The 22,957-nt window shown below is 42.8% G+C and overlaps 1 protein-coding gene across 1 annotated transcript in view; it reads right to left on the minus strand.

The window, feature by feature from the left end:
- Nucleotides 1–2,024: 2,024 nt before the first annotated feature.
- b3gnt2b (UDP-GlcNAc:betaGal beta-1,3-N-acetylglucosaminyltransferase 2b) overlaps nucleotides 2,025–22,957 on the minus strand; it is a gene marked incomplete at its 3' end in the record, with an annotated part of 22,844 nt that continues 1,911 nt past the window's right edge. The window contains exons 2-3 of the mRNA XM_080016092.1: nucleotides 12,970–13,129; nucleotides 2,025–3,243 (exon numbers count right to left, since the gene is read on the minus strand). Of these exons, the coding sequence (XP_079872218.1) occupies nucleotides 2,025–3,218 (1,194 nt within the window). The 5' untranslated portion in view covers nucleotides 3,219–3,243; nucleotides 12,970–13,129. The remainder of the gene's footprint in view (nucleotides 3,244–12,969; nucleotides 13,130–22,957) is intronic.

Genomic DNA, 22,957 nt, shown 5'->3' on the forward strand with positions numbered 1-22,957 from the left:
ATAAAACAGCGGCAACAATAATAATAATAATAATAATAATAATAATAACATGACCCAATTCAAGTGAGGGAGGTTGCATCTCACACACTGCAAAAAAATAAAAAAATTATTATGAAGAGATGCAAATGAACGCAGCATTTCTTTCACATAAAGACATAATTTGTGCTATAAAAGCCATTAACTGATTGGCTCGAGATTTCTCGCCCCCCCCCCCCCAAAAAAACCCCCAATAAAACAAAAAAAAAAAAACCCACAAACAAAAAAAAACCTCTTTCCAACATGACACTGTTTGAACACTGCTTGAGTACTCACTGCCATGAAGCTCTTTGCAATATTTGACTATGAAAAACAAAACAAAACATCTTTAAGAGATGGAATAATCTTTCGTTTTGAAAACACGCAGGACTGACTGGTGAGCAGTGAATTTGGAAGTGATTTTCTGACTCATTTGCGAGAACTCTGGAATGAAAGCTAAAGGGAATCCTGACTGTGATAATAACTTAAAGGCCCCACGGATCAATGGACGTCTCAGTACCAAGCAGCGGCAGCAGTTGCCTTTCGTTCAGGTGAGCAGGTTGCCGTAACCTGGTCAGGAGATTTAATCCAGCAAGGCATTTTTAAATGAGCCTTTCATTGATGATACAGTCAAGCAAGAAAAAACAAAAAAACAAAAAAACAAACAAACAAAAAAAAAAAAAACGCAAAAATGTCATAATTCCACAAGGCAACTTATTATCTTTAATGCACAAAAGAGGAAGCGATGCATTGTTGGTTGGAACATAAAAATCTCACAGTTTTTTGTGAAAATATGCATTTAAGAGCTACACCATCACTATCGTCACGTGTACAGTGAAATCTGTAGAAACCTGAAGCAAAATCGACAGCATTTGGATTTCTCCGTGGTTGGCCGTGCCCAGACCCGCTGGGCAGAGCGAGGCCGGGTTCCAGTTCCGCTTCCTCCTGCAAGTACAACCCCCGCCGCCCCCCCAACACCCCCATCCACCCAGGAAGTCCCTACCCTAGAACCTCAGCTCTCGGTTTGGTTTCGGAACGGGATAAGTCGAGTAGAACGAGTGACGCAGCGTCAAGCGTTACCGCTTAGAGAACGGCACCTAAAACTCTGGTACCGTTACAAAAAACATTTTTGAAAGACTATAAACCGTGATATACAGATAAAAGGGCGACGTAATCCTTTACAGAACAGCCGCCGTCCGGGCGACGGGGGCGGCGTCGCAGAGGGAGGACTTAAAGGAGAGCGGAGGGGGAAGAGGAGCCCGGGCCTCGCTCCGGGCCACCGTTAAACCTGGATCCGCAGGGACCTCTTCACAAGCGAGCGGTGCCGAGAAGCAGCATGTGGACATCAGGAAACAGATCTGACCCCGCTTCGAGAACAGCTATATCAGCGATATTTTGGAGGCAGAGTGCAATTATTTTTTATTTTGTTATTTATTTTTTATAAAGTAGAGCAGCAGGCCCTGTGGAGAGAGGTCCCCGTTGAACACACAGCTTTAAAGGCTCCGTCTCAGTCCTCATAATACAGCATTGAGAGGCTCCATTAGGGAACCGGAACCAGTGTTAAAAGCAACATAAGGCCTTTATAAATAGTTGTGATATATAAATATGTGCAGACATAGAGACCCGGTCACTTTGGGCGAGGCTTTTTAAACGGCGATACAGGGTCTGCTGAAGTCCAAATACTATGATGGCCATTTTGCAGAACGCCTTCCGCTACCAACACACATTGTCGTCATTTTGAGGGGTACGATGGACTCATCTCCCAGCTCTTCCCCAAGTAACCATGATAATAGTATCTAAGTGATAAAGTCACCAACCAAGTCCCTAAAATAAGATAATGGCCACTTTGACCTTTCAAGAACAATTAGTTAACGAGACTTGTGAGTACCGTCATCAGCGAAATGTCTTCCTGAGAGCAATCGTCACTATTTCAGGTAGACCCCAAATGGCAGCTGCCGGGCAGCCTGAACGATTCTAGCCGGATCCAAAAAGGTTTTCTGCCGGGGCTGTCACTGGCAGTTCAGATCGGGGTTGCTGAGCCAGTGCCAGATCTGAATCATCTCCTGTGGGGTCCTGGGGTGCACCAGCATGAGCATCTTGTAAGCACAGGGGTTGGACCTGTACTTCTCCTCTATGTCAAAGGTCCTGAACCCCTTGTGCTTTTCTGGGGCCAGGCCCAGCTTGCGTAGGCACATGCCCGTGTAGACGTCATCTATGGGATAGAGTGCCACACTCTGCGAGGCATTGTGTAGCCTGGCGGCTAGGTCACCTGAGTACAGGTACCCCCCGCCTCCAGCGTACGGGGGGTACATACCAACATACATGCTCTCTGGGATGAAGTACTTGACCTTCTTGTCGCGGTGTGGCCCCGCGTTGGTGATCACGTCGCCCACAAACAGGTCCCTGGCCTTGGACCCCGAGAGGCCGCCGAGGAAGTTCAGGATGTGGAAGGTGTTGACGAAGACGTCGTCGTCGCCTTTGAAGATGTACTGCACCTCGGAGCAGCGCGTCTGCACCCACTCCAGGAACAGCACCTCCTTGACGGTCAGGTTAAAGAAGGAATCCCGGTAATCCCACTGGATGATGTCCCGGTGGCGGGCGCTCTCGTAGCGCAGCATCTCCGACAGGTCCGGGTGATTGTCTACCCCCGTGGTGTTGCCCAACAGGAAGACTGTCACCACCGTCCGGTTGGCCAGGACGCCGGCCCGTCCCCAGGACTGGCGAATGGCCTGGCGGCGGTCAAAGTGAGGGGCCAAGGATTTGATGGCCAGCAGCAGGAAGGGCGGCTCGCTGCACAAATGAGGCTGGTCCACCAACAGGGGATAGGAGCGGCAGCGCATGTAGAGCAGGAAGTCCTTGAAGCGGTCCGGAAGGGAGTTGTAATCTTTCACCTGAGTGGTGACCTTGTGGTCCGGATCGCAGGTGTTGGAGGCCAACGCCGTGCTGTTGAGCCAGTCGGGCAGATCGTCCGCGCTGTCGTTGGCGGAGAGGATGGGGTTGTTTGTGAGGTCGAGAACCTGCTGCCGTAGGTTCCAGTACGCTTTGTTGGGGACGAGCTTGGACCAGAAGGGTTTGCCCGGAATGCGGATCTTGTGCTGGCTGTTCTTGTCCTGACCGCTGTGCCGGGAGACCAGGATGAAGATGAAGAGGTTTACCATCATCACCGTCACCAGAACCTTAAGCCTCCTCCGCAGCAACGCCATGACAACGCCCTCCGCTGTTCACCGCCTAGACAGACAGACAGACAGACAGACACACAGACACACAGACACACACACACACACACACACACACACACACACACACACACACACACACACACACATACACACATACACACACACACACACGTGAGGGACCATACAGATGACCTTATCTGCTTACCTTTAATACAGAACCAACATATAGACAAACAACAGTTTAATAACGTATCTAGATATATCCTTTACAATTCTATGCAGCATAAACACACCATTACTGCACGGTATGTGTGTGTGTGTGTGTGTGTGTGTGTGTGTGTGTGTGTATGTGTGTGTGTTCATCTTCACCCAGAGAACACGACACATTTCTAGAAGCTATCGTCTGCTTTTCATTGGCAGAAGCTTCATAACAGTAAGCCCTGTTCCTATGGCAAACTAGAGAGGAAGGCAGAGAGCATCCCCAAAACATTCAACTTCAGAAACGTAATACCTAAAAACCCCAAGGGCCTTGTAGCGAGGGCGGCCAAATATTGACCAGTGAGTCAAGGAAAGCAGGCAAAAAAAAAAAAATGTATATATATATATATATATATATATATATATATATATATATATATATATATATAATAATAATAATAATAACAATAATAATAAATAAATAAATAAATAAATAAATATATATATAAATTTGATTATCTATGAAGAAAAAATATTATTATGGATATAAACACTCACAGACACACAGAAACACAACCGTCCTAGACTAACTGACCTGACACTGTAAGAGCCACAGCTCTGCAGGTGACTTTGTTTTAGATGGTGTCTGTTTTTCCCACATGGATCATGCAGCGTGGAGTACCACTGTATACTTGTATACAGGTATGCGTAGTTATGGTACGGTATTCCCACCCTAGCCACCGCGCATAATATTCTTTTCGATGCGGTCAGGCTCTTTAAAGCCGAGCCGTGTCCTTACAATGGATGTCTCGGCAGGGCATTTCACCGATGACTTCTCAACGTGACCAGAGTTTTCGCTTCCTTGCTTTTCTTGTCTTAGGACGAGATAAGATAAGCTGGCATTTTTATCAATCTTCTCGCAGAAGATTCTGTCGGAAACACGATACAATCCGTATAAAAACACTCGCTTATGGGACGTAAGCTTGATACCTTGATGAGCCTGGGATGCCATGTAGTGCTTGGAAAACTGAAACGCTTATTGTGTAGCAATCAAGACAACATCAAAACAGTACTTATACAATAAAATGAAATACACTGCCGAAAAAATATCTGACTGAACCATAGAGAAAATTCCTATAGGTGTGTTTCACTTGCATGACAGTGTGGTGAAGCTGAAGCAGCCATTCGCTCTTGTGAGCAACACGTTTATCCAGAGCGACTCGGAGGAGGTAGGGGTTAATGCCTCCCTCAAGGACACAAGGCAGGCCGATGGACAAAGCCCCGTTTTGTTCGGAAATCAAACCTGTGACATTTTCATTTCAGGGTCATCTGTCTAACCCCTGGAACTGTATCGCTAACATTGGAGGGGAGGGGCTACTTCTCGTCCTCAGTTCCCCCTTGATATAAAGTCGCTGCTGTCGTTAGTGCGAACCGCGTCTTAGTCTAACGGTGGAACTACACCAGGCATGTTGGCGTGCGGCGCGGGGCAGAGCGTTGGAAGTGCTGCTTCCCATTGAACCTGTGTTAATCCAATCCGTGTTAAAATCTTGGTGCCATTTTGATGCAGATCTCTGTTTTGAGGGTCATGTTAAGAATGTTGCCCAGCCTTGCTTCTTTCAGCTAAAGCTAAATTTCCAAAATCAGATCATTCTCGTCTCCCACCAGGTTTTTCCATGCCTTTATTTTCTCCCACCTGGACTACTGTAATGCACCTTATGCCGGTATCAGTCAGAGCTCCCATTTCTTATCAAGGTTGCAAAGTGCGTCACAGAAAAAACAGACACAGGGTCGCGGCGCGGCGTCCGTGTCCCACAAGCCTGGAGCATGGCAACAAAAGTCGGAACAAACTTTTAAATTGGGCCTTCAAGATCTAATATACATTTCATTGGGTCAAATTTGTTCAGAAACAGATTTTGGTGGTCTGATGAGTGAACGTTACGAAGTAAATACAATGCAAGCCGGAAGCCATGCTCAAACAACATTGGCTCACAGAACCTTGAACTTGTGCTCAAATCCCATTGGCTCACAGTCGTCAGGGCCTCAGGAGCCTCCTCCCACTTAAACAGCCCGTTTTGGAACAGGGCAGTTATAGAGACATGCTAGAATGGCTTGAATGCATAATTTGAGTGGTATTTTCCCCAACAAACTTCAAAGACATGTTTTGGAGACCTCAGAGACTAATATTAACTTGTGCAAAAATAAACATAATAGGTCCCCTTGAAGATTTGATATCACTTTTAAAGCTTTAAATGGCCTCGCTCCAAATTATAAAAACGATTTGTTGAATCCCTCTGTGTCCGTCTTAAATTCCATCTTAAAACCTTCTTTTATGGGAAAGCTTTTACAAATTCTTAAATATATGTTACTGGGTTTTATCATTTCACTCCTGCCATTTTATATATATTTTTTTACTTTATTTTATCCCCTGATGTTTTATGATCCGTGTTATAATTTGTTTCATTTTTACCTGCTGTTCTTTTATCTTTATTATTTTTATCTGTGCTGTAATCTGTTTTGTTTTTTTCCTGTGACGCACTTTGTAACCTTGTTAAGAAAAGTGCTAGATAAATACAGTTTATCATTATTATATATTATAAAACAAATAACAACAGAGTATTTATTTTTTTATTTATTTTATTGGTTAGTTTCTTACTTGTATGAAATGTTTTATTTTTATTTTATTTATTATTATAAAATTACCAACCAAGGGACTGTAACGTTCCATACTGGATCACTGCGTAATGTGTGTGTTTTTATTTCAGATGTACTGTTTTCCTCCATTTCAAAACTGAATGACACAAAAAAGCCCTGTGCATTGCGAGCTGCATTACGCACTTCTCCCCATAGCTTTCCATTGCTATGGGACTCAATTTTGTAAAAACTGGATGTTTTGTGCAAATAATTTACTTGTGAATAATAAATCCTGCACTTCTATAATGTGGACACTAACTCCGCAGAGCGTTCTTCATAGATCTGAGAACCTTTGGAAAAACAGTCCCTTTTTTGGTGTCCGCACTGCAGGAACAAAGAGCAATTGTAGTTCTTAGAACGCCGTTTTTGAAGGAATGTTTTAGCTTCTACTCCAGGGCAGGGACTAACCGGCACAAGAGGAACCTTCAGTGATGTAAGTGCACGGTGATTGGCCCAGACGTAAGTCGCAGTCCCTTGGACTGACGACAGCCCGCCCATCGAGTTGCATCGCTCTGGGTTTACCAGCCCACATATTCTTGGCGGTAATAAAAAAAATAACCAATAAATTATTGTAGATGTATTTATTTCATTTATTTTACAACATTAATTGGATGAAAAAAAAATCTGCGTGTGTTGTCCCGATGCGAGCTCGTGCCTTGCACAAGTCGGAGCAAACTTTTAAATAATGCCTTGTAGATCTAATATGAGTGAAGATTCAGCAAATGGATTGTTTATTTCTCGCCTCAAATTTGTTTAGAAACAGATTTTTGTGGACTGATAAGGTGAAATAAGTGAAAGTTATGGAGTAAAGCCAACACGGAACATGGAGCTCACGCTGAAAGCCCATTGGCTTACGTCACTTTAGAGCTCCTATGAGCAGTGTGAACAAAAGCAGAAAAAAATCCCTTGGAGGTATTTAGTTCTGGGGGGACCTTCCCAGTTCACCTCAGGGAGTCCCCAGAACTGTTCAGTGCAAAAAACGCCTAATGATACCGGCCCCATCTCTGGTGAGGGGGCTGATGGCACCATAAGTCTGAACAATAAAAAAGAAAAAAAGGATGTGACCCGTAGGGCTGTGTCAGTGATAAGTGAAAGAATGAATTATTTATGGCAGACGACTATAAAAAAATAATACTAGTACAAAAGTAATATCAAAGTACTTTTTAACTGGATAACTGCAAGACCTTGTTTAACTTGAAGACAGTGTATGCAATGATCATAGGACATATTGTTTTCAGACAAAACTTATCAAACTGTGCGTTAAAAAAAAATATTTAAATCACTGTCACGGTTTCAATATTCCTCCTCTCGCTAAGACAACACTGACATGTCTGGGACGCTTTACCATGTAGCCGCTAAAAAACAAATAAATAAATAAATAAAAATAAATAAAATGAAAGACGCACACTGCGCCAACGCGCCTGGTGTCATTCTACCGTTAGTTAAATGAGCGCAAGGCATGACTGTGTTATCCAGCGTTTATGCCTTAATTTCCATGCCATTTATAAGTTTAAGAGTCTTAAGAGATTTGGCAATCCATGCAAAAACCTTCAATGAGGACATTCTTCAAATAGGAGGCCAGAGCATACCAACTCATGAACATGGTGAAGCAATATCGACGTTCGATCATAAATGACAAATAACTATAGAAAATAAATCAACTGACTATGAACCTTGTCTCACTATGTTTTGAGGAGCCGGATAGAGGCTTTAAAGACTGAGAAGGATGTCGTTCCGGGTTCACGGTTTGGGCGCACACTGGCCTGGCAACTGGCGCTCTGCTGAGGAATCGACTGGATGATTAAACACGAGGGGGTGGGTTCCAACGGCCTTGCCAAAGATGGCACTCGTCAAGCCACTGCTTTTGACCTGGGCTGACAGCGCGGCGGAGTTAGAATGCATACAGACAGACATGCACACACCCTCTGTGTTCGTTAACCCTTTTCTTCACATTAAAATAGATGTCACTCAACTATAAAACCACTGTCATCCTGCTATCTCCCTGCATCAACAAGCAGAGCATTCCTCTCAGACTGCCCACGGGAACGTAGACGAGTACGTGGGTGTGTACAATTGTGTGTGTGTTTGTGTTTGCATTAACGGATGAAAAGCGGAAAAAGCCCCATAAACCGGCCATCCCAGTGACAACTCAACCCAATAAACTGATGGATAAAAATAGATCATTCACAGCCTATGAGGCCACTCAAGGTTATGATACAATGCTCGGATGCAGAACTGGCTTCCATATTGCCGCATCTTTATTCTGCACGCTTTTTAGGAGCATGACATAAAGGGGGAAATAAATGCTCAAATTAACAAATTACACCAATTGGAGTAACCCAGGAGGCACAGAGCAGGAGAGGGGGGGGGGGAGAGAGAGAGAGAGAGCGAGGGAGGGAGGGAAGAAAGCAAGAATAAACAATAAAGTCTTTGAGAAAACGTCTGCCCGAGGTTTCCCTTTTGGCAGGCTCACACGTCCTGTGCTGATAACATTCATTATCTACCTCTCACCCTCCCTCTTATTTTAAATGTACCTTTCCCTTTCTTTTTACTTTGCGGTTTGTCTATTCCTCAATTTCCTGTGATTTTACTTTGTGTTCCTTTTCGTACATTGTAAGGTCTCTCACGGCCCTTTATTCTCCAATAAGCTGCCGCATGCTCTGTCTTTCACCCTTTTCCTCCATCCGTCGTTGGTTCCTTTCACCCCCAGCACCCCCCACAGTTTAACTTGTCTCCTTCATATTCGTTTCCCCTCTTCTCACCGTCCATTTTCTTTCGCTTCTTGTCCCCACTTAAATTTTCTATGGCTTTGGCCCTATTTTCCATTTAATTTGCTAATGGAACCAGCAAGTACGTGTGCGCGCACATGGGTGCGGATGTAAGTTCGCAGTTCACCCATCTCGTTTATTTAATTTTTAATTTTCTTATGTCCTTGTAAATGTGATCTTGGACGCCAAAAGAGGACAAGACAGTTGTCGAGGTGTCAGCTAATGGGGATCCTTAAAATAAACCTATAAACTTGTACCTACTAAATCAGAGTGTCAGCTCAAGGCCTGAGCTGGAAATGTGATTGCGGCGCATGCGGTTGTTGGGTTATTGTGCTTTGTGTCTATGTATGCAAATCATCCATGATGGTGTTTCTCTCCATCTTACTCCATTGTGCTGCCATCAATCCACTGTCTGAGACACACACACACACACACACACACACACACACACACACACACACACACACACACACACACACACACACACACACACACACACACACACACACATTGTAGCAAGCAGGAAATGGAACGTAACGGAAACACAATGAAAATAACCAGACGAAGAGAGTGGGTGAGAGACTGGTTACATGGTTGAGATTAAAAAATAAATACATGTATATGAAGTATATTTAGGTTTCGGCAGTTTGTCAATCTGAAAGGATCTGCCAACACAATAATCCAAAAGGGAATTTTACACAACACGAGAGGCCCACCATGGAATCCACTTATGATTTCAGAATAGAGTGTATAAGGATATAGCAATGCTATGTTATTTGTTGGAAATAGGGACGGAAATTTAAAGGAATTTCCTTAATCGGTAGTTGTTAACCTTGACAAACAAACGTCGATTTATTGATAACATAAAAGCTGATGACGTCACCAGGGGGAGGCGCCATGGCGCATGGGGACCTATGTGACCTTGCGCACCTACAAGATTTTGTGACATGCCGTGAGGAGCGTTTCTCCTTATTTCATTTCAAAATGGTGAAGCTCGAGCCAAGACTCCCCGATCTGATTAGTGCATACAGGAATATTTACGACCTGTCTTTGCGTGCTTTAAATATTTTAACTTTTTGCTGTACTCCGCACGGAATGAGCTATATGTTGCGTAGCAGATCAAGTCTGGTGCAGATACTGACAACGAGACGCTAATAAAATGACTAAACATCACCAAATTCTTATATATAAACAGACTTAATCAGACTGAATCATTCAATTTCATATGTTTTATTGGAGTCATCACCATGGCAACATAGTGTTGTTTTGTTTTAACTCTCCCGCGCTGTTTTGTTTTTTTCCCCCCATACCCTATGCCGTTCAGAAAGCACCATTATCCTGTTCCCGTCTCCCGTCTTCCATCTGAACGCAGCATTAGTTGTTGAGCAACAATAAACACAGCATCCTCCTCGACATCGAGAAGCCCCCATTTTCTATGCACGGCCATATTGGTTGTTTGTCGTTCTTCTGGAAGCCTCCATCTGCTCGACTGCCCCCCGTCATTCCAGACTGAGTACTACTACTTCCTGGCTGGGAATTTGTTGTCCTCAAAATGCCCTGCGCTCCACAAAGACTCACGTTGATACAATCACAACAAGACCACGGATTGTTCAGTTCTTATCGATAATACAAAACCGTAATCGTTTTAATTCTTACTAGCGATTAATCAATAGTCGATAAATTGTTAACATTCCTAGTTATAAATCTATTATATATCATAAATCAGACCTTATAATGTGAAAAAAAGATTGTCATTCATTAATATAGCAAAGCTGTGTATAAAAACACCACACTGATAAGGTAGGCTACTGCTAGAAGATCAATAAACAGTGAATTATTGCCCTGCCCTGATGTTTGTTTTGATGTTTCACATGGTTGATACTTTTTTACTTACTTGTTTTACTACTTTTAGAGCATGGGCATCTGAAAATATCCCTCACATTATTATACAAAATAAAGGCGCACGGAGAGCTTTGGTCGCGTCCATGTCCAGATGCGGACAATTCACACAAATAAAAATATATTCAATATATCATATATTCATTTATAATTCCCATTGAAATGTTGCATTTTGGAAGCTTCTCTCTTTTATCCTGTTATTGTAATGCACACTGACTGACAAAAAAAAATAAAAATTATAATAACAATAACTTGACTTCTCAACTTGAAGAATCTCAGCCGACTGACGGATTTCCGACTGATGATTTGACTCGTTGACTTCCAGGGGGCAGCCCTACTCCTCTCCATTTGTTTTTCGAGCTGCACTCTATTATTAGACTACCCAAGAACATGCGGCGTGAGGAATTCTTCAGATCGTATCTTAAAATGTACACCACAATCGGACATCACTTTACAGATGTTACGGAAGCACGGAAATCTCCAGCTCTTCTCCTTTCCTTTTCCGCCTCTGTCCCCACCATTTTGCTGTCCATAATTGTCACCAGATAAAGCAGGTGACACCCGCACGGGGGCTAATGGCGAGAGACCACGTTACGTAATCCCAGCACGACAATTCGCCCATCGCCCTGGAACATCTGCTACATGGATGAGCGCGGGTAGGACTCCGGCGCGCTCTCCATCTCCCCCACTCCCTTCTCACGGACAATTACGCCTTCCCGTAACGCTCGTACAAACAAGAGGACTTCTGGGAGATGAGTGCGTTGGTGGAAGGGTGGAGGGGTGGAGGGGTAGGGGGTGGGGCTCTGGGTAAGTAAGCAGAACAACATGTTGACAAGCCCACTGCCTCCACACTACCAATTACCCATCAACAGCCCGACTTCCAGGGCTGTTTTCGCATCATGCGGGAAGGAGCGGAACCATGGGAAAGTTTTCTGTCGCTGCCGCTTGACAAGCATTCGTGTACTGGTAGGGGAAAACTATTTCGCATGAATAGTTTGGATTTCATTATTAATTTCTCCCCACTCAGATCAGGTAGTAGAGTACAGTATATTTACCACCTGGCTGGATTTGTCAGAGGATTTGTTGTATTTACCACTTGGATGTTGACTATTTATACTTCCCAGTAGAGCGGTGGTTAATTATAGTAACTTCCATAAAATGTGAATTTAAGGGAAGGGAACTTCCTGGGACTCATTCCTCGTGGACTCACAGACATTATGTATTTCAGGGGGTATTTGGACATTGACATGTCAGCACACACATATATTTTTGTGTCAATTTTTCTACACGTATTTCCTGACTAGAAGACACTTCACAATGATTTATTTGTGAGTTTTATTTTGAATCTAGAATATACTACAAAAAAATATATCTAAACATACATGTTTTATAGTAAATGTATATTCACAAGAAATACATCATCAGGTATATCAATCTGGTAAAATTCCTCATAATTGCAGGAATGAAGCTGGAAGTGGAAGCCTTAACTCAGGCAAATTAAAAATGATATGTGGTCCTACATCTAAAGGATATGTGGAGATGAACATTTAAATAGCACCCCCACCACAAATCTGGAAAGAGAATTAGGCAGCTTTACAGAACTTTATTCCAATTGTGTGAAATAAGATGATTGTAGATTATTTCATAAAATAATGAAATATTTAATATTGGCCAGACGTTACTAATCCTTTCGAAAAACAATTCTACGGGTGACAACATCAAACAGTCTTTCAAACTGAAAATAGTACAACCATCGCTACACAAGGTTAGTGAGAAATTTGTAACTTGTCACTCACTCACAACTTGGTGCCCTGAGGCCGACCATTCAAATAAATAGGAAGTGGAAGCCCTAACGGCCACCTGAATGGATCATCAAGTTCTGTGTTGTACAGTGTCCTTGACTACGGGTGCTTATTGATTACTCTGTGAAACGGTGGAGAGCGCCCTGCTTCATTTGAAGGCTGCACGTTCCAGCTGATAAAAGGTTATTTGAGGTGAGACAGCTCACTTGAGTGGGGGGTGAGGCTGGAGAGGGGAGAACTAACTACAGGAAGTTGCATGCGCGGGGGGTTTGTCTGCACGCGTTTTCTGTGCGCGCGCGTGTCGTCAAATTGTAAGACTCCTGTTTGCGTCTCCATCATTTTAACGGGACTAAAAGGGAAACAAAAAAACTCCTGTATGCTCCTCTATCCTTTGTATCAGGACGACCGATGTCTTACCTGTGCAGGTGAGTGGGTCTCCTCAGGTTGTGTCGTTGGGCTGTGCTTTGTCCTTTGTCTTACCCCATGCTGAGGTCCACCCCAGCAGCCAATGGGGCGGTGGATCGGCGCGCAGGGCCCAGCCTATTTTTTAGGGGTCGGGGTGGGGTTTCAACCGATCCTGGAGGAAAGAGGAGCAAAAGATGAATCGCAGGCTCTCGAGAGAAAAGCCAAGAACATAACCAGGCACACCGTCTTCACGGCACGAGCTGCGCAGCCAGCAGCCTTCTGCCGCTCTCCTGCCTACTAGGAAGGAGAAAACAAAACTTATAAGGAAACGAAAGTGACGATCGAGGGTCTGGCTTGATGAATAGTCATTATCACGCCGGCCTTTGTTTAGACCTCCTCTGAATCCAAAAATTAACAAGCAACTGCATGAGGATGTGATAAAAAAGGAAAAAATGTGTGTGTGTGTGTATATATATATATATATATATATATCTCAGTAGAGAGACAAAGAGAAAACATAATAGGCGTGGGAATGTAGATTAGTGACATAACCGCACAATAAGTTTTCCGGTGAATGTTTCACAAAGGGGATTCACAAAACTAAAACTGTCAACACCTTGGAAAATGCGCTGATTAATATCAGTTGGGCTGCAGGACATGAAGTAGCTGCTGCTATTAGTCTCATGTTGCCTTGTCGCGCTAAATTGCGGAATCTGACGTGTCTCCGCTTCAAGAGTTGATATGGACTTCCTGCGCACAAAGCACTAACAGTTCAATAGTTTTTGTCGTTTTGTTTTTCATTTTTCACAAGAATTTCATTTGAAGCATAAATCAAATGCAAATTGATTTAACGCATGGAATGGTGGAAACAAAATGAAAAACACACTGGTATTCGGTTTCTTAAAATTCAAATGTACATTTCTGTGCTCCACTACTTCTAAATATAAATTCAGTTCAGATCTTTTGAACGGACATTATTTGCATCACCAACAAATCCCTCGCCGACCAAATCATTCACAGCCGATTCGAGAAAGAGTTAGACAAGTTCAAGTTCAAGTTCAAGAGATTATTTGTCACATACATATACATACGGTCATACATATATGCAGTGAAATGTCATGACACCCGGTGATTACGCACAATAAGCTCTAAAAATACTAAAAAATACCAAAATGTGCGTAATCAACACAAGGTGCTCGTGCAGGCAGCCGCAAGGGGAGGCGCCACAATCGCGATTCTGGGTTCTATAATTATATAATAGAATTAATAATGTCTTATACAAATACTCATCCCCAAAATATCATCAAATAATTACTGTCAAGGTGTTACTGTCGAGGTGTTCGCCCACACAATTATGTCGAGGTGTTCGCCCACACATAATAATTGTGATATTACCTTTTTTTTTTCCACCCAGCCCAGTGTTTCAGCAGGGCCGGGTATTGGAAATTCTATATATTTTTTTTATGATGTTGACCGAATTACATCGATGGTATCCACTATTGTAACAGTCACGTTGTGGAATTAGATCCCCAATTTCAGTGAGCGTCTGAGTCTAAAATTAAACAAAAAAAGGTTTGTTTGGTAAGAGTATGAGGAATATTTCCCTTATTAAAGCTGCATAAAGCATTGATGAAGCATTATAAACGATGGAACCCAACAAGTGTTGCATTCAGAGGCGGGAGACGGAGCGCTGGACATCCTCTGATCACGAGGAAGCAGAGCTCAAATCGCCTTCTCCTCTGTCGCGCAGGCTCAGCCTCTCCAAGGCTCTCTTGTCTTTGTTTTGTTTTTCTTTAGGAATGTCGCCGCAGCTTCCATCGTTTCATGGAGTGGAGGGATCCGATGCAGGCGGCGCCGTCATAGATCTGTGGTCGTTTCCCCCCGAAGTGCGACCTAGCGCGTCCCCATCTCCGCGACCTCTAATCCCTGCTCAGATGTGGAAGCGGTGTTAACAGCTTTCCGCTGAGCTCAATTCATTTTCAATTAGAGCGACGAAGTGGCTGCCGAGGCGATTTGGCAGAGGGGCGACAAAGAGCGGCTTCTTCATAAACTGTACTGTCAGGCAGTTGTCCGCCAAAAGACAATCTGAAGGAAGTGTTTGACTGTGAGTGTTGGCCTTTTTACTTTTTATGCTACCTGAAACAAACAAAAACCAACAACTATGTTTTGTTCCTAAAAGCGGCCACACTTTGAAACAATCAAGTTCAAGTTCAAGTTCAAGAGATTATTTGTCACATACATATACAAACAGAACTGTTGTTTAACAGTGTAGCACCTTGTGAAAGTGAGACTTGAAGTAAGCTAGTGGATCAGGTACAGAAGACAAAGGTCATTGGCTCGTGAGTATAGAAAGAAGAGGATCTTGAAAGAGCTGAAAACTGAATGCTCAGCCACTTCCTTTCTCTCACCAAGCCAATTTCCTTCGGATTCATAATTTGTACAGCGGTACAAACCGTGCGACCCGTAGCACAAGCATAAGAAGACGGGTACTATTGCCCCTGGCTGGTGATTAACAGGTCTATTTTCCTGAAATCTAGAAAAAGGATTTCATTTCTTTGATGGACTGCGGCATTGCCGAAAGACATTCCAGAAGTTGCAGTTGAGGTAGGTGAAAGTGCAGCCACAAACACTATTTCACAACTACATTCCCCCCAAGGGGAGTGAAAACCGGGGAGATTAAGACCGGCAATCAACACTTCTGCCGGCATGTGTGAAGTGTAGAGCGACACCGCCCACAATGAAACAGAAAGTGAGGGGGAGACAATGCGTGTTGGTTTTCGCGTTGGTCTTTCCATCCTGCCGGAACACGTTTGTGGTTGGTGGAGGCGGAGGTGGAGAGTGTTGCCTTAACCCAGTGCACTGAGTGAAGTTAATCATTACAGTGCCGCTAACTATGGGAAATCACCAGGGGTCAACATACAAAGAGGGCACGTCACCTCCACCTGCACAAGAGGGGGCGGGTGGGGGTAATTGTAAAAGGCAACCCTAAGTGATTCACTGAAGATTACTCCACGACCGCATGCAGATCAGTGTGTGGAACGACGGAAACCGAGAATGGATTCGGCATCCGTTAGTCAACTTCAAATTTTTTTTCCCCCGAAATATGACCTTTGCTAAAAAAATAAAAAAATAAAAAAAAGTAGTTTCATCATGTCAAGATTATTCTGCATTACGGGAAGGTTAATTCTCACCTTGACTATGACATTGAAGGCGAACGCTCCCCGGGCTCTGTAGCACAACTTGTATAAAGGCGAGGAGGGGAGGGATGCAAGAATGTTTCACAACTGCAGGGTTAAAAATTGATTAAACCATCCAGTTCATGGCAAATGTAATGTGCCCTGTGTGGGCACGGTCCGTTAAACATATCAAAAGAACTACTGCATGCTCAGAACCACACACCGATTTACTATTTAATGGCTATGAAGTTAGTCCTCGCATGGCCAAAGGTGACAAAACATGACCCGAGCATGAAAAAAATAGATACCGTTAAGTACAGATAATCTTCTTCTTTTGCTTACATTCAAGTGCCTTCTTCTCTCTGGTGTCTCGGAACACGCTCAGACTCCACCAGACTAATCAAGCTCTGAGCCCAACGAGGTGTGTCGTGACTTGTCATCGGCTCGGCACCATTTATCCATTGAATTATGCATATCGACGGTACGTGCTCTGCATGCCAAGGGAGCGTACCGCCGGCTCGCTTTTAGTGGCCATCGGAGACCCGTGGATGCCACTCGGGAGCATTTCCGTGGGTCACAAGAGTAACGAGGCAAAATAAATGTCAGGAAATTGTCCGTAAGAGGAATGGACAGGCAGCAGAAACTTCGCACACATACAAAATCAAAATATTTTGCGACGGTGCATGTTCCTTGTATGTGTATATGTGCTATGTCTCTCATAACACTATTTAATCAGCATTGTAAATAGCGTTGAATACGTTTAACCATGTTAAAGCTAGAGCCTTGTCTCCCTATAAATATACTGCATACTTAAAAAAATCCAACGCAAACATAAAAATACATAGAAAAGTTAGATTTTGAATATGTTCAGCTGTTTCAGAACAACACCTCCCGGCGGCTTCCAAGTACCGACGTTTATTGATTTCTGGAATGCGTCGTTCTGTTTAAGGAGGTCTCCATTCCACCAACATGAGCCATGTCATCTCCTGAACAAAGTTCATCTTTAACAAAGACAGGGCAGACTGAGGACAGATAAAGGGAGAACTGACCTATCGGGAGAAAGACAAACTAAGAGAGTGGAATTCGAGACATTGTCCTGAAGTATTTCAATTGTGTGAATGAACTACTTTGAGTTGAGTGGGTAAACTGTTCCTGTTCTTGTTTTTGGAGGGGAGGGGGTCACTTACCCGAAATCTGAAGCTGTGGTTGTGTCATTTATTGGTAAATGATTGGCGAAAGGGTCTTAAGCCATCTTCAGTATGAGGTATGAGTTTGCTAATAACGGCAATAGAGAAATTTTGCAATTACCTCTGAGGCAATGTCTTAGACCTCACACATTTAATTTTGATTACGTTCTAAAAGTGTGTACTCAGTGGAAATAAAATATATTTAAGGTTTAGAAAAAATAAAAATAAAAAAATCTATAAGCCTAACATTCGTTCATGAGTGAAGAAACAAGTGTCATTGTTACATCTAATGACTGCCAAACAGTGTTGTGTTAGAGCAAACCCATCAATATTATATGTTGGCTAGCTCTGAGGTGAGATGAGACAAAGAAACATAAACCGTGTTTTTTTTTTGTTTTTTTTAATCCCTTTTTACCCGAGGCCAAAACGCAGCAAATAGGAAAGGGTTAACGCAGTCGGGCTGCATGAGGGAGTGACAGCAACATGGTGCGAAGAGATGAGAAGCTACAAATAACCTGCCGTGTAAGGGGGGAACACAAGCAAGGAGAGTTGGTGTCCAGACACCAAATATCTAAAGGGAACACCACTATTCACACGGGATCGAGGTCCTTGGTTATGTGCCAGATGCATTTAGTAGGGATGGGTGAATATGACTTTTCCACTACGATACTAATTCTGATTCTTAAATGTTTTCAGCCAACAGCAAATACCGATCCTGTCCATTACTTTCACACAGCATATACTCAGACTGTTATTAAGGGGTCATTAGAACATGAAAGCTGTAATATTTTGATAAACTATGGTTTTTCTGAAAAAAAAAAAAAAAAAAAAAAAAAAAAAAAAAAAAAAAAAAACCTTCAGTATCTTTTATTTAATATTTGACATATATTGCAGAGTCCACTGTCTGTAGTCGCTAAAAATTTTAAACTCTAGTCCATATTCACGAACACACACGCACGCACACACACACTTTAAATAGAATGGAATTCTTTGTTATCAAGGACCACTTAAAGGACTAAAGGTCACCGGCGTCCACTGCCAGTCCCATTTACTCACACTCGCTCATTTCCACAGTCAAAACTGTGTGCGAGAATGTTTTTGAAGTAACACGTGACACCATGGAAATATTAGTTCAGTTGCAGCATTAATGTCCAAACTCCTATGGTCAATAGCAGAAACGGATATACTCAACTTTAATGGTGACACATGAAAAGTGCTGTGGCTAGACATTATTCCCGACTTGGAAGTCACGAAAAACATGTTCACGTTTTTGTTGCCCACAGTGATTATATGAAACTACTCTGTTGCACATACAAATGTATGCTGTTTAATTCATTTATAATGCCAGCTAAATGACAACATAGTCAAGATTAGCAGCGTTATTAAATATATTGAAGCACGCAAACATAGGAAAACTTTTTCCCGTATCCACTTGTAGGTGAGTGAGGTGTAAGGCCTTGCTAAATGGTACAACAGCAGAAAAAATGTTCGCCGGTGACAGACTATTAATGTGCCAAATAGGGATACTCTGATGACGGAGTCACAAAAACTCCAATACTTGGTCTGAAAGAAATGTTAGCGGTGCATTCTTCCGTACATGGGCACACAGCGCAGGTTTAACTATAAGACTGCTAGATTGCTTCGGTGCCATGACTAGATTCTGAGAATCATAAAAAAGATCAAGTGAGAGTGCCCGGGAAACAAAAAACAAAATTGGATTAAATACAGATGGAAAGAGCCGCCACGGGCTCAGAAATTCGATTACGGAGATATCTGCAACTGGACATCACCGCTGATAATCAATCTCTTTTTCCAGAGAGCGAAGGAAGGAGGGAGAGCGAGAGAGAGAGAGAGAGAGAGAGAGAGAGAGAGAGAGAGAGAGAGAGAGAGAGAGAGAGAGAGAGAGAGAGAGAGAGAGAGACAGAGAGACTTGGCTGTCTAATGGATGCTGCTTGACGTGACTCAGCAGAAAATCACAGAAATTAATTGCAACACACGACCCACCAGTACGGTTTATTTTTGGGAGTGATTTTGGGAGCCCCTATAGTGGCCTACGGTAACAGGGGATTTGAGTGGATTTGACATTTGAAGATATTTTAGGAGTAGAATTAGAAGGCGGTCTTAATGGGGAGCATGAGGCCCCCCCGGGGCATGACGGCACACAACATATCTGATCACAAACAATGAGCCGCAGCAGAGTGCAGGCGATTAGACGGCAAGCCAAAGGAAGAGAACCAGAGAATGTGTTTACATTTAGTGAACGTTGTGTGTGTCTGTCTATACAGTATTAGTATGCAAAAGAGACACATGCGTGTGCGTTTCTTCGCTTGTTAAATAGGTGAAGAAGAAACAGACAATATGCGCCGGCGGTGCAGGATATATTGGAAGTCACTTTTCATTCAAGTCGATGTAAAGCAAAAAAAAATCAGTGTTCTGAGTTTGGCGCACCACAGACAATGTGTTATAAACCACCCAGCAAATTTGAATGAAAAAAGAAGAGAAAAAATCTGCAAATATATAAAATTTGGTTTCAAAATTGTGGAAAAAAGGCAGTTCCCTCTGTTCTGAGACGCTGGGGGGGCGTGTCCGCTGAAGATGCTGAAACCATGCCCAACTGCGTGAATCTTGTTAAACATTTACATTAGAGTAAGTCAATTCCACGTCTGAACCCAGTCCTTTGTGTGTGTAGTTGCTCACATCAAAGTGCCGCTGTCAGGCTGCGGGACTCCCCGCTCTCCAGTGCCCCCTGCGGGCTCCTCCACATGATGAGATGAGATGTCGGGGCTCTGCGGCCTGCTAGCACGCAGCTAATGCTAATGTAACCAAACCCCCGCACGGTCAAACCACTGACCTGGTGTTTATAGAGTGTTACGGGGACGGGCCATGCCAAGTATGCCAACTCCACGTCATTGAGTCATGATTTAGGCCCACGAAAAAAATTTGGAAGACAAAAATGCTGAGAAATGGGTCCACAAGTTCATAGTCTTTAAGCAATTACTTTCTAACATGCACAACGTGTTTAGAAAAAAACAACACTGAATTCACTTTACAGGGACTTTAATATCTATTAAAGAACAGTGTTTTTGTACTGAGGTAGTCATGTACCCGATTTACCACCGATAACGGACATGGTACAGCCCCTAGAATGTACCAAACGTCAATGAGAAAACATGGCACCCAAAATGCCAGGAATCATGTTTTCAAACCAGGCGTGGTGCATAAGTACTCATAAATGCGTATAGATTTTAGGAATTTATGACATAATTGGCCAGCTGACGTGCGGTTAGGGAGGTTTGAAGTCAGCGTATGTGTCCTCCTCAGCCAAACGTGTGACTACAACGTGGCTCAAACCACCTTGCGAGGCGACTTGATGAATCAGATTTGAATCCAGCCTCAAAGTGTCTTGGTTGCATTACCTCTTTTCTTTTGAGATATCTGATGAGATACCCGATCGTTTGTATCTTAAACCACTATTTTACCTTAAACTCTGAATTTACGGTATATATAACAAAAAATTGCTAAAGCAAAAAGTGCGTGAAAGTCAGGGTATCAGTAGGAACATTTTTTTCCACAAGACCCCAAACCTTCCCATATGTTATCCACTGAGCCAGGCCTGAGACTTGTAACCTTAACCTTCCTACTGTAGGCCTCAGACATCACACCGCCGTGCTAAAAAACAGCAGCAAGGAGAAGCCGGGAGACTGGTAAGTCTGGAAATATGCCTACATTATGAAATGTAAACAGCCAAGCAAGAACATTACACATCCGGAGGAACCAGAGGCAGAAAGCCAGAGAGGAAGAACTTAGACGCTGCAACTGCTGTTTGATCATTAACTTCTCTAAAAAATTGGTGTTAAACATTTAAACATTATTAACCACTTGCAACCGTGAGTTGTGGCTATGTGTGACTTAGAAAATAAGTTTGAATGCTTAATCCTTTTCAATCTGTTTTTTGTTTTTATGTATGTTTATGTTGAGGATGCTGGACCCTAAACACGACCCCAACATCCGTGTGTAGCCACAGCCACTTGACACTACCGCACAAACCAGACAACCGACATTTTTTAAGAGAGACACTTTTTTTCCTTTAGTCATGGAATTTCACAATTCACCAGTAGAAATGACAAATTCTCTCAAATGCGATGAGATATTTTGAGTCATCTTGTAATCATACAAACTTTGGCTCCAAAATTGTGTATCTCGACAATTAGTCTTCATTTCATGACAATACAGCAAAACAGCAATAATTCCAAATCTCTTAACAGTATTGTTAAGAGATTTGGAATTATTGCTGTTTTGCCACTTTCCATAAACTATAGACCCAATCACCCAAGCCCCCTCTATAGCCCCAATAAGCCATTGTTACCAGTCAGAAGAGAGAGTTATGCAAATAAGAGAATGGAACTGAAGTGTAAATGTGGCTAGAACTGGCAGGCCGCCATTTGGAAGACACACAGGTACAATGACACTAACCCCAAATGTACGCACTGGCAGAATCTGTGGAATAACAAGTAAATAACAATGCAATACTCCCATGTCCTCAGCAGATTGGCAATTGTTGCAGTTGGTTTACTAGTATTGTGTTTGGATATGAAGTGCAATAATCACAGCCATGTGTTCATTCAACGGGTGAAACAAGCAAGACTATGGCTTTGGACTTCCTTCACTGTCACACACTGGTGCCAACGTTAGCTTGAAGGAATCCTCAGGTGATCACACTAAGAGCATGCGGGGTGGTCAATCTGTCACTTGATGTGCTTCAATGCTTTTCCATCGTGGTGGATCACATGAAATTATTCCTAATACAGCTTAAGCAAAAATCAATAATTTAGTGCATAAGCTATGGAGGGAACTTCTATTAAATCCATTGCCCGTCTGCCATTTTGCGCCAATTACTCATGCATATTGCTTATCACATAGTTTGTGGCTCTGGTCCTAGTGTAATGGCCAACTATGCCAAACATCATTACATTACAGTGCAGAGCTTCAATTGCATTTCTAAAATAGTTAAGATGGACTCACTTGTCCCACATTGCTCGGTCAGATATTACACAGTTATAGGTTTATTTGAAGGTTAAAACTTAAAGTTAAACAATAATGCTAATTTGCACAATGTAATTAGGTGCTGTCTGCATAAAAAAAAAGATGATTATTATTATTACATTAATATTGATCATGTGTAGATGTGAGAAAACAATTTCAGCCTTCAGTCTTGACACTTATTTATTGAAATGAGAAGCCAACTATAGAGCGGATGAAGGCTGGTGAAGCTGTTACACTGCAGGGCTTTACAGATCTAAACCTACAATATAATTAAACAACACCCCCTATCACAGGTGAGGTGTGGTAAAGCTCTTATACCAAAGGGCTTTCGTAATTTAGGGCTACGTTATCATTAACTGACACCCTCGTACCTAACACTGCTGGGTAAAAAAAGCAGCAATAGACTCGAAAGATGTCCAGGCCTGGGTGGGAGCCAACTGGTAGAACGTACCATGGCAACAGAGGAGTACTGCCTCAACAGTCCTTTAGGGGCCAAGCCACTTTTGGATTTGGTCCTGACGTATTCTATTACAACAGTTTAATACCCACTGGGGTGTACGCATACAACCCAATACTGTGTTCAAAATGGTAGGC

This window comes from Zeus faber, assembly GCF_960531495.2.
Source record: "Zeus faber genome assembly, chromosome: 16".
In the NCBI taxonomy this organism is placed as follows: domain Eukaryota; kingdom Metazoa; phylum Chordata; class Actinopteri; order Zeiformes; family Zeidae; genus Zeus; species Zeus faber.